This window comes from Gouania willdenowi, unplaced genomic scaffold (genome assembly GCF_900634775.1).
Source record: "Gouania willdenowi unplaced genomic scaffold, fGouWil2.1 scaffold_178_arrow_ctg1, whole genome shotgun sequence".
Lineage (NCBI taxonomy): Eukaryota > Metazoa > Chordata > Actinopteri > Blenniiformes > Gobiesocidae > Gouania > Gouania willdenowi.
Window position 1 is genome coordinate 46,229 of NW_021144928.1, and position 13,677 is coordinate 59,905.

Here is a 13,677-nt window from a genome sequence, read left to right on the forward strand (position 1 = left end):
AAGCAGCCTTTTCACATTTTCCACTGTTTAGAGCTCTCGTGCTCGTGAAGCAGCAGTTCCCACAGCTGTGTACCAAAGAAGCACTTGTGTGTCTCCAAAATAAAGGTCACAGCTTGTTAAGTTTTTATGTAAAAATGTGGTTTTCGTAAAATCTTTGTAAATTATAAAACGCCAATTACTGATTCGTTTCTTTCAAGAGGAAGTTTTATACTTCAAAAAGAGAAATTTTAAAAAATAGGGGGGGAAACCCAAGTCAAAGCAAAGGGCACAGGCAGGAAGTCATGGGAGCAAGGGAATGCTCCTAAACCTGTAATAACAGCAAGTGAACACACACCTATACGTGTTCTGAAGAAGCTTAGTGTGACATGCAAGTCTCTGTATATCTTTAAGTAACTTTTAAAACGAAATAAAACTGGAATATCTCACCCGGTCGGCTCTCCAACTAATGAGCAGTGGTTCTTTAGGACACTAGAACCGTTTTTCCCTCTTGACATTTTATGTTCTAGCATTGTTTTGCATCACATTAGAAATTATGAAGTAAATTTAACATCAGCCCTCAAGTCAACAAGCAACCTGAAATAAACCCATAGACCTGCCCTAAATATTGCACTATTACACAACCTGCTCGTGTTTGTTAGAGACGTTCAAAGTTATAGCAGCGGTTGTCGGGTGTACAAAGGCAGTATTGTGCCTTATGACTAAAAAGCCAGCTTTAGTTTCAGTTCAAACATAGACAAACATTTTTACCCCATTTACACCCAGTAACCCACACCCAAGCTACAGCTGAAAAAAGCTTCTGGAGCGGAGAACTTAGAGCAGAGGGAAAAGGCGAAAGTCTGTTTTCTGCCATCACACCCACCTTTCACATTCACAACGTGTTACAATGTGGACTTAAAGAACGTGTTTGTTTGTAACACAAGCCATCAAACACTCCTAAATATTTTTATGAAGAGTTTAGTAATTGTGATTATACGTATGTTGTACATACATTGATGTAAACCCTACAGGAATAAAACTAATGTTCTCAGGAATTTTTTTTTTAAACTATCTGGCGACATGTCAGCAGAATACTTGAGCTTACCCCCAAAAAAGTGTATTTCTTGTAAATCACAGCCTGTTACTTAACAAGTTCAGTAGCTCACACCTGGAGGAACTATCACAGCACCTAGTCAAAAGACCCCACAGCGCATGCCATGTTAGGGCAGGTCCCACAATGGTTCCATCAAACTAAACTCCACATTGTCATAAATCCAAGAGAGCCAGTGACTAACTTCATAGAAAACAAATGTCAAGCCATATGATATTGGGACATAAAACATGTTAAAAGCAAATTGACAAAATAAATTAAATAATACAAATATAGACCACTATTATTCAAGAAGCAAATAGATATAATTTGGAGAGTATTTTAAACGTTATCTTAAAAAATACCACAGTCGGTGTTGTGTCAAACATTCAAGTCTGAACAGAAACTGAAACCATGTTGTGTGAACTAAGATTTAGCACCAACAACGAGCCCTAACATCAGGATCATGTGCCAAGTTCACATTTTACAGATAATAATGTGATGCACTCTGTCTATTCTTCTCATTCCTTCCAATCAGAGCTAACATCTACTTCTTCATCAGCATTTTGACCTATAGTTGCTTCAATATTGGATTTGACCACATGATGTAACCATTTCTTCCATGTACATCAGTGAGCAACTAACGATGCTGTCATTTCTTCACAGCCTCCCTTAATTGCAACACTAGTTGTTTTTTTTGGGTTTTTTTTAGAGATAATGACCTTTGCAGACAGCATGAAAGCTGCAGCCATCACAATTTGGCCTGTATCTGTATCTATTCACATCTATTCTGCACCTCTGAGGGAAAACATGTCGGCTATGTATGGGGTATGTTAATGTCAAAGGTTTCACAGTTGCATTTGTCGATTTTATTACTGTGAACGCGAATCTTATTCCTGTGGATATGAATCCGACACGATAAATCACTGTGAAAATGACGTCACGAGGTTACAGGCATTATGTGTCGATTAAAGATCTGCCAGGCAAATACTACGTATCAGCTTTCAAGCAGTGGGGGCGATAATGCATCAAAATGCTGGATGTAAACCGCTGTTTAACACGAGATGCAGAAGATGAATTGGGTCACTCACTGCGCCAAAATGTCACACAACACGGCAAGTAAACAAAATCTGGCTAAGTGAATCTCTCTACTTTGTTGTCCCATGCTTTTAGTACAATATTATAGCAAAAAAAAAAACAAAATGAGATGAAATCATAGTTTTTATCTGTTACAAACGGCGGTTGGCAACCAACCAGCATTTTGATGCATTACTGACACCACTGGCTGAAACTTGAGATGCAGTATTGGCATATTGCAGATCTTCCTTCGACACATAATGCCTGTGACTTTGTGACGTAAATTTAACAGTAATTCATCGTGTCGCAATGAGATTCATATCACTGCGGTTCGGTTGCACGAATTTTACGGGTGCGCAGACAAAACTTTTGACAGTAACCTTACCCAATAGATACAGTGTGTTACAGTACATTTTTAAATCAAAGTTAAAGGCACTCTTTTTCTCTACTGCGTATGATCGAGAGGGGGATTTTTGGTCATGTTGATGATGTCATGTGTTTGTTGATGATTTTAATTGGATTTTTACTGATGACTTTAAGCTGCTGAATGTTTTCTGTTGCACTTGTGGATCATGTAAAGCACATTGAGTTGCCTTGTGTAAGAAATGTGCTATACAAATACATTTGCCTTGCCTTGCCTATAACTTACATACACAAACTACATTTAATAATAACAATGCATCAATTTTATATAGCGCTTTTTTTGGACACTCAAAGTTGCTTTAGAGCAATAAGGGATTATTCTTTCACTCCACACTTAGTGATGTAAGCTACTGTTGTGGCCAAAGTGCACCATCGGCCCCTCCCACCACCCCAACACTCACTCACACACTACATTCATACTAGGCAATGTGGGTAAAGTGCCTTGCCATCCACCTACTAACCAGACCAGACCTGCTTAGCTTCCGAGATCTAACGGGATCGGGCAACGACAGGCTGGTAGGGCCACATTGGTCTGTTGACCGTTACATACATAGAAAGGACATAGAAAAAGAAGAAGAAGAAGAAGAAGAAGAAGAAGAAGAAGAAGAAGAAGAAGAGAAGAAGAAGAAGGAAGAAGAAGAGAAGAGAAGAAGAAGAAGAATGCAATATGATCAAAAGTTGGGGGGGTGCTGAAGTTTTTTGACTGTGCATGATTGTGACAGCACTGTTTGTGGAGCTTTAAATGCACCTCTTGAGCAGGTTGCAGATGGTTTAAAATGCAGGTTGTTTGTTTGTCAACGCAGAGAGAGAGAGAGAGAGATAGAGATGAGAGAGGAGAGGAGAGAGATGAGAGAGAGAGAGAGTTGACAGTGTACGCGTGGCAGTAGTGTTTATGTGGAGAGACCAAAACAGAAGCTGCTGCTGGGTTGGGCTGCATGAAAACACCCCCTACTCGTTCACCGAGCTGACACACATGTCAAAAAGAGGGTCATATTTACCTATTGTTCTGAGTTTTCTGGAAATCGGCGGGCTTTCGTTTCTGTCGGGAGAACTCGCTGCTGTATGGTAAAACAGATGCATAACCGTGCTCTGCCCCTATTAACACAGAAAAAACAGAGATACTGCTCACCTTGTGTGAAGTCTTCTCTGTTAATCAATCACATCAATAGGATAGATATGCTATTATAGATAGTCACCTATCTGTTATCACCTGAGGACCATTCTCTGCACACACACACACATATATGTGTATATATATATATATATGATGTTTAATGCTGCATTATTACCATTTCGGGCATTATAATAATAGGCCCATATTTTGAATGTCACTCTTGTTTGTTCGCTTCCACACATGTTTTAATGTGTGTTAGGAGAAATGCAGAATGCTGTCAGCACCAAACATTGCCCTGTGTTATAAACACATATCAGAAGTGCATTACACTGAGCTGTTATCCTCTCCAGCACGTAACACACTAAAACTCTAGCAGGCTCCAATCGTTCGGATCCATGCTACCAAGAGTGACATCAAACTGAAAACTAAAGTTAAATAGGCGTTTACAGAGTCACAACAGTAACATTAAAGCTGTAAGTTGTCAGTGTGGTTGGTGAATACCTCTGTCTCTTCTCTCCAAGTACTCTGCAGCCTCCAGCAGAATTAAAAGGGAATTAAGTTCCATTTCGTTTGTTGTCTTGATATTTAAAAAAAAAAAAAAATAGAAATAGGCTATTTACACTAATTTACAGGTCATGGAAGGTTGGAATGTAAATGTAAAAACAGTTTCAGATCACTGTATTAACGCAGATACGTTCACTTCAGAGTCTTGTCGACTCCAAACTACAGTATCAACAGCACCTACCGAAAACTCAGGCAGGAGAATGACCTCTCCGCTGTCCAATAGGAACACTTGATGGGCGGGTTCACACTGTAGCTTCAACCAATAATTCTGTTAAACACCAAAAGGCGCGACTTGATTGGCTAAAGGGTGAAAATGTCATCAGGGACATGCCCTAGCAACAGCCTAAGTGACCCGCCCATGGAGTTTCTGATTGGTTATGTACAGATGCAAGAAGCGTTTTATTGGCTGAGCGGAATTCAGGGCGTGTACTGTTGTTGAACTCGAGTCTTGTTTAGGTAACCAACACAGATTAGCGTGGAAAACAGATGAGAAACGAGGGAACAGTTAACATTATGTCTATTGCGTTCCTGTTTTAAGTCAAGATACAAATCTTGACTTAAAACCAAACATTAGTGTATTCAAATGAGATGTGGAGGATTAAAAAAAAAAAAAAAAAAAATCCATTTAAATTTTTATTTATTTCTTTGTCTCAAACTTTAATAAGGAAAATACAACAAAACAATACAATCAAGAAGTCAATTACATATGCAGTATGTATTTAATTGAAATACATTTAACATAAATGTACAAAATATATTTAATCAGTTTGAAAGGGACAAGAAAAAACAAAAGCTTATCTAGTCCCGCCTTTTCCTTACTTCAAGTGTCTAATTTTAACCGTAATAATTTCCTTCCTTGGTCATCCCGTTGAAATCAATGCAATGTGACAACATTGTCACTGCTTCTTTGTCTTGGTTGTATCACAATTGCACTATTCCAATATCACAAATATTAAGTTTTGAGATTTTATCACAAGTATTCTACTAGTTTTTCTAAATGCAACATGTGCTTTAGAATGTGCCAAAAATGTATCATAACTTTAGATAAAGTATATAAAATGTTCTGAATAATAATAATAATAATAATAATAATAATAATAATAATAATAATAATAATAATAAACAATTAGGCTTATTAAATGTGGATTAAAATACAATTACTTATACTGTACATATATAAAATAATAGTCATTTGACAAATGTATATATATAAAAAGTTTGGTTTCAATGAACCTGAGAATGCTAAAAAATATATCATTAAATACTACATATCGTATAATATAAATAACATGGAAGTACCGATCTCCTTGCGTATTGGCGGATACCGATATTGGCCCAATACAAAATCAGCTAGAATCATACATGCATTTATTACTTATTTTGATGTGTGGAACGTTAGAAAAGGTCTGATCAAGTGATATTGCTCAAACAGAGAACAATAATCAGGGACAGTAGGTATGAAGAAAAAACTGACCCATTTATTGTCAACCAATAGGATACATAGATTTTAACCTTAAACATAAGAATATTCAACAATTGAATAAAAGAATAACAAATACATAGGAAAAACTATTTATAATATCAGAGATTTTAGATGCAGGCTCATATATTCTGATTCTCGTTATTGTACTGATATAAGGCCGATATCCATATTGGATGGAGACACCCTTAATAAATAATGTCATATTGATATTATTTTCATTTAGGAGGCCATGTCTAATAAAACTTCTATTTAAATCCCACAACTTTTACCAGCTTGCATGAGCCAGCACACGTAATGAATTTTCCTTCTAAATCATCACCTCTGCTATTAGAAATTCCCAGTTGTACCAGACTAAGAGATGGCAGCCATAAACAATACAATTCAATGCCAACACTGTTAGTTAGTTCTATCATGTGCCTGCCAGTTTGCAGAATGGGAGATTTTTGAAAGAGGTCAGAAGTTTTAAATAAAGCCAAATAGAGCAATAAACTTGCAAATTGCTTGTTGCTGCAGCTCTACAAAATTTCAAGATTCAACGTTTGGTCTTTGTTGTGAAGTTACGTCATTAACCTTTTATTTTCAGACTGACTAATAAAGCTTTTGTATCAGGTTTTTAAAAGGTTTTAAAACCAATGGGATGAGCAACTTCATTTTTTTTACGGCACAAAATCATTTGAAGCAAGAGAATTTAATCACGCCTCATTTAGTATTAGTTGGCAGGTAAACTATTAAATAATTTGTCTTTAATAGTCTATAATATAACACAAAATATCGATAATATAGCCTTTGGCTGAACAATGTAGTGAATGTGTAAAGTAAAGTTGTAAGAAAAGTGAGAAGGCGCTTTCCTCTCGTGAATAATTCAATTAAATTCAATTCAACTTTATTTATATAGCACAAATTACAACAAAGTCATCTCAAAGCGCTTAACAAAAAAAAAAAAAAAACATAAAGTCCATAGTAAGACAGAAAGAACCCAACAAGATCTACATGAACAAGCATTTAGCGACAGTGGGAAGAAAAAACTCCCTCTTTTTTATAGGAAAAAATCTCTAGCGGAACCAGGTTCAAAAGAACAAGCAAAAGAGACTTTAAAAACACAAAGTTTGTTGTTGAACAAAAAAAAAAAGAAGTCCCACTGCTTTGGACGGGATCAGAGGCCCCAGCTATGTTGAATCATACATCAAAAGATTGATTTAGGACATATTTGTGATCCTCTTGAGGATCTCTGAGATAGAATGACCAAAATATTTGTATGATGGTTGAGCTGGGACTTGTTCAGTCATGTTGGATTGGATAATATAACGCCTAAACTCAATGCTTAGGTAGATTGGTTCAAATGTGTGACAGTTTTGTAAAGTCGTTTGACCTGTGTATGCATAGACCATTGCAATTTGGCAGACCACGAAAAACAAATCATTTCAGATTTCCATTTTAAATGTTTTCACACACTGTCCCGTGATTGCCAAAATCCTGTGTTCAACCAGGACAGCGTCATTGAAAAAAACACAGCGGTGGTTTGATCAGCATGTTGCTCTTCCTTTTCCTGAACCACAGCAGTCCAAACATCTGAAGCTCCGTCTGCCGTCTTTGCTGCTGATGTGTCAAAAAAACCAAAGACCGTCTCCTTCTGCTGTTGCAATGAGTCACAAGTGTTTTTGTTGAGTCAAGTCTAAGGTCATGCTGTGTGACTGAAGTTCAAACTAAAATCACGTGTCTGTAGTCAGCAACACTATTCACCACTATTTATGGCAGCAGATTTAGTATGTTTCCTAGTGAAGCGTGGAAGTGTTCAGGGTGTCAACGTTTCTTGAGTAATGGCAGCGTCATGAATATCCAAACAGGATCGCCTGAGGTCAAGGAATGTTATTGCATTGATTTTGTTTTGCCAGTAGATAAATGTTTTAGAAACAGATTCAGGGAGAAAAAAAAACTCATTAACAAAAAGTAAGAATAATAAGTGACTTTATTGTTTGGAACAAGTGTTTGACTCCTGAAAAACCACAGCTGGGGTTTTTTTTATTCTGCTCATTTGCTACTGTATGTTGCATAAAGATTTAACTGGACCACTACTCAGGATAGTAATGACGGTTGCAAAATTTAAGGCTAAAAAGTTTAATAAGGTCAATAAAAAAATGTCAAACACATGTAGTAGAGAATAGTACATTAAAAGCTTGTGTAGTGCCCAGTTTTTATATATTTGATTACCGGTACATACTGTGCTATTACTTTTTAAAAAGCAAATATTTGACTTACAAATTTATTTGGACAAGTTCTGGATGGTGCAAAGTTACATAAGAAATAAAAAAATTATTGATCAAATGTATGCTCAGGTTTTCTCAGCTCAAGGTGTGCAGAGACCACAATCAAATCATACTTACAAATAAGAATATGATACATTTAATTGTGAGTATTATTATCATTACATCATTATTGTTTGACGTAAATGTTTGTGTTACACTTCAACAGTGATTATTCCTTGTGTTTTGCTTGACTTCATATGATTTTCAGATTTCTCATTTCTTATGTACAGGGTTATCCAGGGTTGCACACCATACATGGTGAGGCACTCCCTTCAAAGCTATCCAGTGTATTAGAGAAACTGGTAAGTTGGGGGTCACCAGTAACACTGTACTAATCATCAGTGGTGGACAGTAACAAAGTAATTAAGTACTGTTTTTGAGTATATTCACTTAACTTAAAGCTGATATCCAGAGTTTCTGAGAAACGTCTCAATGTCCCGCCCTAAACAGCCTCACTTCCTCCCCTGTTTGCTGTTGTGATGCGCGGCCTTGTTTCCGTGCACAGTTCCACATTCACTATGATTGACAGACTCAAAAACAGAAAGTCTATTGGCTGGGCGCACTCGGCGATCATTTCATTTGTATAGGGGTCTATAGGAAGGGCTTATATACATTAATGTATATGAACGACCACCGGCAATAGACCATCGTAAAAGACGAGTTAGGTATTTTTTCGCATTTCAAAAGAATCATACATAAAAATAGACTTTTCAGGAACTCCGGATATCAGCTTTAAGTACAGATACTTTAGATGATACTTATTACTTTCAATCCACTACATCTGACAGACACATATAATATTGTACTTAATACTACATTTATATAGATGCCCTCGGCACGGGATAGTTTTTTCTCTCATGACAGCTCATGATCCCCCCCCCACCCCTATCCACACCATTATGCGATCAGTACTAATCGAGTGTCTGTTGATCTTTGTATGGGTTGACCCAGTTCTACAACCATTTCTTTAATACAACATGCCTGTTAATGCAAGAGCATATCAGACAGCAGCGGGTCACATGCAATATCAGTGTTTGACTGATACTTGGCCTGAGCATCCATAGCCGTATCTTAGTCCAATGTCCAAGGTTTTTGAAACAAAATATGATTTGTATCATGAAAACCGCAATTTGACGATAAACAAGCAAGTCTTGTTAGCTAAATTTAAGACATACTGAACATTGTATTGTTAGTTGTAATAGTTCCAGCGGGATTCATTTTGTCTTCTTTTTGAACAGTATGTTACGTTGAGGTTTTGTTTATCCAGACAAGGTTTTTTAGGAAATTTGTGTTAAAAAAAAAGTCACAAATGAATCTCGCTGGAACTATTACGTGGAAGTCAAGTGAAACTTCAGAGGAACCATCAAAGGCGATCAGCAGAACTCCTGTGACGAAGACTGGCAGTTGACAGTCGAAACATGTCAGGAGATAAATATTTCCTAAAAAACATTGTCTGAATAAACGAAACCTCACCTTAACTTAACGTATTGTTCGTTGTTTAGTTTTTGTAGTTAAATAGACTGCTCAAATGTTATTACAAGTAATAGAAACGTGTTTGTGATAATAATACTGTTAGTTTGATAGTTGTATTGGTTGGTGAATGCAGCTGAGTTAGTTAAGTACTTTAGTTAGTACTTTCACTTAAAGGTATGGTGGACGATGTTTTTTTTTGGCTTCTAATTCCGGGAGGATCATCAAGACTATTGGTCCTCCTAATTGTCAATCATTCTGATGATATTTTTACGTAAGGACATCGTACATGCTCATGCTCGTGCCCGGTGCGCACCGGGTCCTTTGAAAATGGATGTTCACTTACCGGTGGCGAATCTGACATATGGGAAAAGTGAAAATCTTCTTTTGGAAGGTAATCTTGCATCTCCAACTTGTAAATAGAGCTGTGCACAAGGAAAACTGGGCTGGTGCACGCTCTCTTGTCCACATAGGCGTTCCCTCATGGAAGCAGGTAGTGTGTTGCATATGCAGAGGGCGTTTCTTTTCCAAACTTCTGGAAAATCGTCCACTTTACCTTTAAGTAATAATTGGGCTAGGACACATGTGGTAGTTTTTGACAGAGAATAATCTGTACTTTCACTCAAGTACTGAAGGTGAGTACTTTGTCCACATCTGCTAATCAATGTTCTACTTTGCAGCCTTGATGTCATTTCAGTAGTGCCTACTGGTCTATTAGACCAGTATATCCTTGAGTGGGATCATGAAAATGACTCTTAAAGAGATTTATAATACTTGCTTCAGAGAACATTTATCACAATCTTCATACTCGTAGTCAAATTACCTACAGAACGGAGAAGACGACACGTGCCTTTAAGACTGAGTCTGAAGTCAAAGATCAAGAAGAACAACCCGTAATGTTCACAGTGAGTAATAGTAACAGCTGATCTTTTGTTTTCTCACTTTAACTAGATGTGTTTTCTTGCTACACTTCATGGCTGAAACGACGGGATAGCTCCTTATCGTAGTCCAACATCTGTTCAAAGTGGCAGCCTGTGCACCATGTGGCCCAGCATGAAGACAAGTGATCACAAAAGCTGAGGACAAAACCTTGATTCAGAAACAATTCCAGAAATTCTGAGCAACAATAAATCCAACATATTTTGTGGGAGGGCCCCCAATTCTGCAAGTGGTAAAATTGAGCAACCAACAGTTTAATGAGATTGAACATTTATTTTCATATTGAAAAGCTTGTATGTTTTTATAGGCTATTATAACAGTAAGTTCTGACCAACTCATTTAGATTGGAAAACAGACATTCCAAGAGTAACAACAGCACTGGGACTTCTTTCGGATCATATCACTCCACTGTACAGCTGATCTAAACGCCATTAGTTACGTTACATCTTGGGCTATACACAACAGTACACTGTGTGCTCTCCACTAGTGGAACTATTTTTCTTGGTGGAGCCAAATGATTAAATAAACAAACAAATCATAATCTAGTCATTTATTACTGTTAACTAATAAAATGTGCTTGTAGAACTGTGTTACAAAAGCAATATCACACTCGAGGTTGTGCTGTTGTGCTGAAATATCAGCACTGGTGTGATTATATACGACCGAATCACAGCAGTGTTGATATTCCATCACAACAGCTCTGCCTATCATGTGATATTGCTTATACAACAGTTAGTTCCGCCCAAGCGATTTGATTGGACAACAGACATTCCAAGAGTGCTGATATAGGGCAACAACAGCACCGGGACTTCTTACGGATCATATCACTCCCTCCGCTGTACAGCTGATCTAAATATTGATAACCATTACATCTTGGGCTGCACACAGCAGTGCACTGTCACTATGTTCACAATGCAGGTCTTAATGCACAATTCAGATTTTTTTTTCAAAAACTTGGATTTCTTTTGAATGTGGCCATACCAGCCTATCATTGCCCGATCTTGTTAGATCTCAGATGTTCAGCAGATCTGGGCCTGGTTAGTAGTTGGATGGGAGACCACTGAGAATTCCAGTTGCCACAGTGGGCTGGCAGTCATCCCCGTGGTATCTGTCATTGTGTCCTTGGGCAAAACACTTCACCCACATTGCCTAGTAGTGAATGTTTGTGGTGTCCGGAGGGGCCGATGGCAAACTATGGCAGCCTCGCTTCCGTCAGTCTGCCCCAGGGCAGTTATGGCTACAATAGTAGCTTACCACCACTAAGTGTTGAGTGAAAGAAAAATTCCTTAATTCTGTAAAGCAACTTTCAGTTTCCAAAAAAGCACCATATAAAATGTATTTATTTTTTATTATTATTATTATTACATATTAAAAATGTCTTCAATCAGTTTGGAGTATGCGAACCTGCCTAGACCAAATGATATTGCTTAATTATTGTGATTAAAATACCAAAATGTGTACCATGTTATTTGTGCCTTCATTTCAAATACCTTTTCATGTATCTCTTGATGTGCTACTGTAGGGAAGTTATCTTAAAGGTAAATAACAGTAATCAAAGCTTAATCTTTTGTCCAGTCACAATAAATTAATACAAAAAACTGAGTTGTAGATTTTATTAAATTGTAATTGAGAGTGTAATTGATTAGCAATACTCCACAGCTGCTATATGTATTAAATATTTTAAGATTTTCACCTGTTTGTGGAGGCGTAAACAATCAGTGTGAACTAAAAAAATGTTTAATGATTAGACTTCATATGAGATCATTGTAATAAAGTAAATACAAACAAACATTGAGTGTCTATCAATGGGCTCAGTAGGTCAATGGTGAAGCATCACTGTATTACAGCTGGAAGGTTGAGGGCTTGAGCTGAGATAAGCTCCATTTAGTGTAATTCATGGTGGGGGTATGTACAGTAGTGTGGATATTTATTCCCTAATTTACTTGAACATCATTATACACAGCATAAGGAACTCCAAATAAGACATTTTAACAGTCTACAGCAGCCATGTTCATGATGTTTATATACTATTTTTGGAAAAATTACACCATATGCTAATGTATCTATGTTCTTGAACTAAGTACCTGTTCAGACTTGTTTGCTCTTTAGAGCTAAAGTCCAACCCTTCTTTTGTATCGTTTGAAAGGAAGTAGCCTTTGTCCTTCTCGCTGGGTGCTTCTATTTTTAGACTTATCATCTGCATGCTCAGTGATCAGAGTGGCTCAGGCCTTGCTTTGCTCATTGCTTCTGGCCTCTAAAGCCCAATGACTACATTCTGCTTTCTTTTCCTATCTTTTCTTCCATCTTTCATTCTATCTCTTTGAAAAACCTGTCATCACAGTATCAGCTGTCCTTAGAATGAAGGGCTTTTTATCACAGGCCACAGTCACTGCGTTTGGATGGTAACATTTTAAAAAACATTTGTATTAACATTTAAATAATCAGGTTTCATTTAAAAATCTAAATGTAATTTACATTAAATCCTTACTCAATTTTAAATATTACCATATTTTGTGGCCGAATTCAATAGGTTTTATTGCGTTACAGTTTAATCTAATAACTAGTACAATTGTAAATAATTTCTGTGCTCTTTATCTTTTTTTTAATTATATTTGTATTACTTATGTTGGGCTTTGTGTTGTTTAGTTTGATTTTTGTCTTGCATATTTCTTTTTTTTAATCTTATGATGGTTAAACTAACTTTCTGTCTGTGGGACAGTTATGGTAGATTTTTTAGTTATCTACAAACTTTATTTATAAAGGTATAATCCCATTGAGACAACAGAAACTCATTTTCCAGAGAGACGTGCTTTAGACAATACATAAATAATTCAAAATATGTAAAATATTAGTTCATATTTTTCTATTTTCATTCACTCAGGTTTAGTTTTACATGTCCTTAGTTTAAGGACTTTGTCTCTCCTTCCTCACTCAGGCGTTGTCCATTCTCTACTTTTTAAGGTTTGTTTTTATTTATTATTAGTAGGATTTTGTCATCTCATTGTAAACAGACCATCTGTCCCAGAGCATGTTGAAGTTTGGACAATAACGGTCCATTGTATACTGTACATACTGTACTACTGCATAGCAGTGGAAGAACTCAGGGTTGGGGTCAATTATAATGGTAATTGAGTAACTGATAAATAATTACAATTATGGCATAATTATAATTGTAACTGTAATTTTCAAAAACTGTTGCTGTCGTAGTTGTAATTAAATTGTAATTGAGTTCAGATAA

The 13,677-nt window shown here is 36.7% G+C and overlaps 1 protein-coding gene across 1 annotated transcript in view; it reads right to left on the reverse strand.

Moving 5' to 3' along the window:
• The window catches only part of LOC114458763 (max dimerization protein 4-like), a 32,424-nt gene extending 28,022 nt beyond the window's left edge, over positions 1-4,402 (reverse strand). Inside the window, exons 1-2 of the mRNA XM_028441154.1 lie at positions 4,182-4,402; positions 3,565-3,661 (exon numbers count right to left, since the gene is read on the reverse strand). Of these exons, the coding sequence (XP_028296955.1) occupies positions 3,565-3,661; positions 4,182-4,245 (161 nt within the window). The 5' untranslated portion in view covers positions 4,246-4,402. The remainder of the gene's footprint in view (positions 1-3,564; positions 3,662-4,181) is intronic.
• Between the last annotated feature and the right edge of the window lie 9,275 nt (positions 4,403-13,677).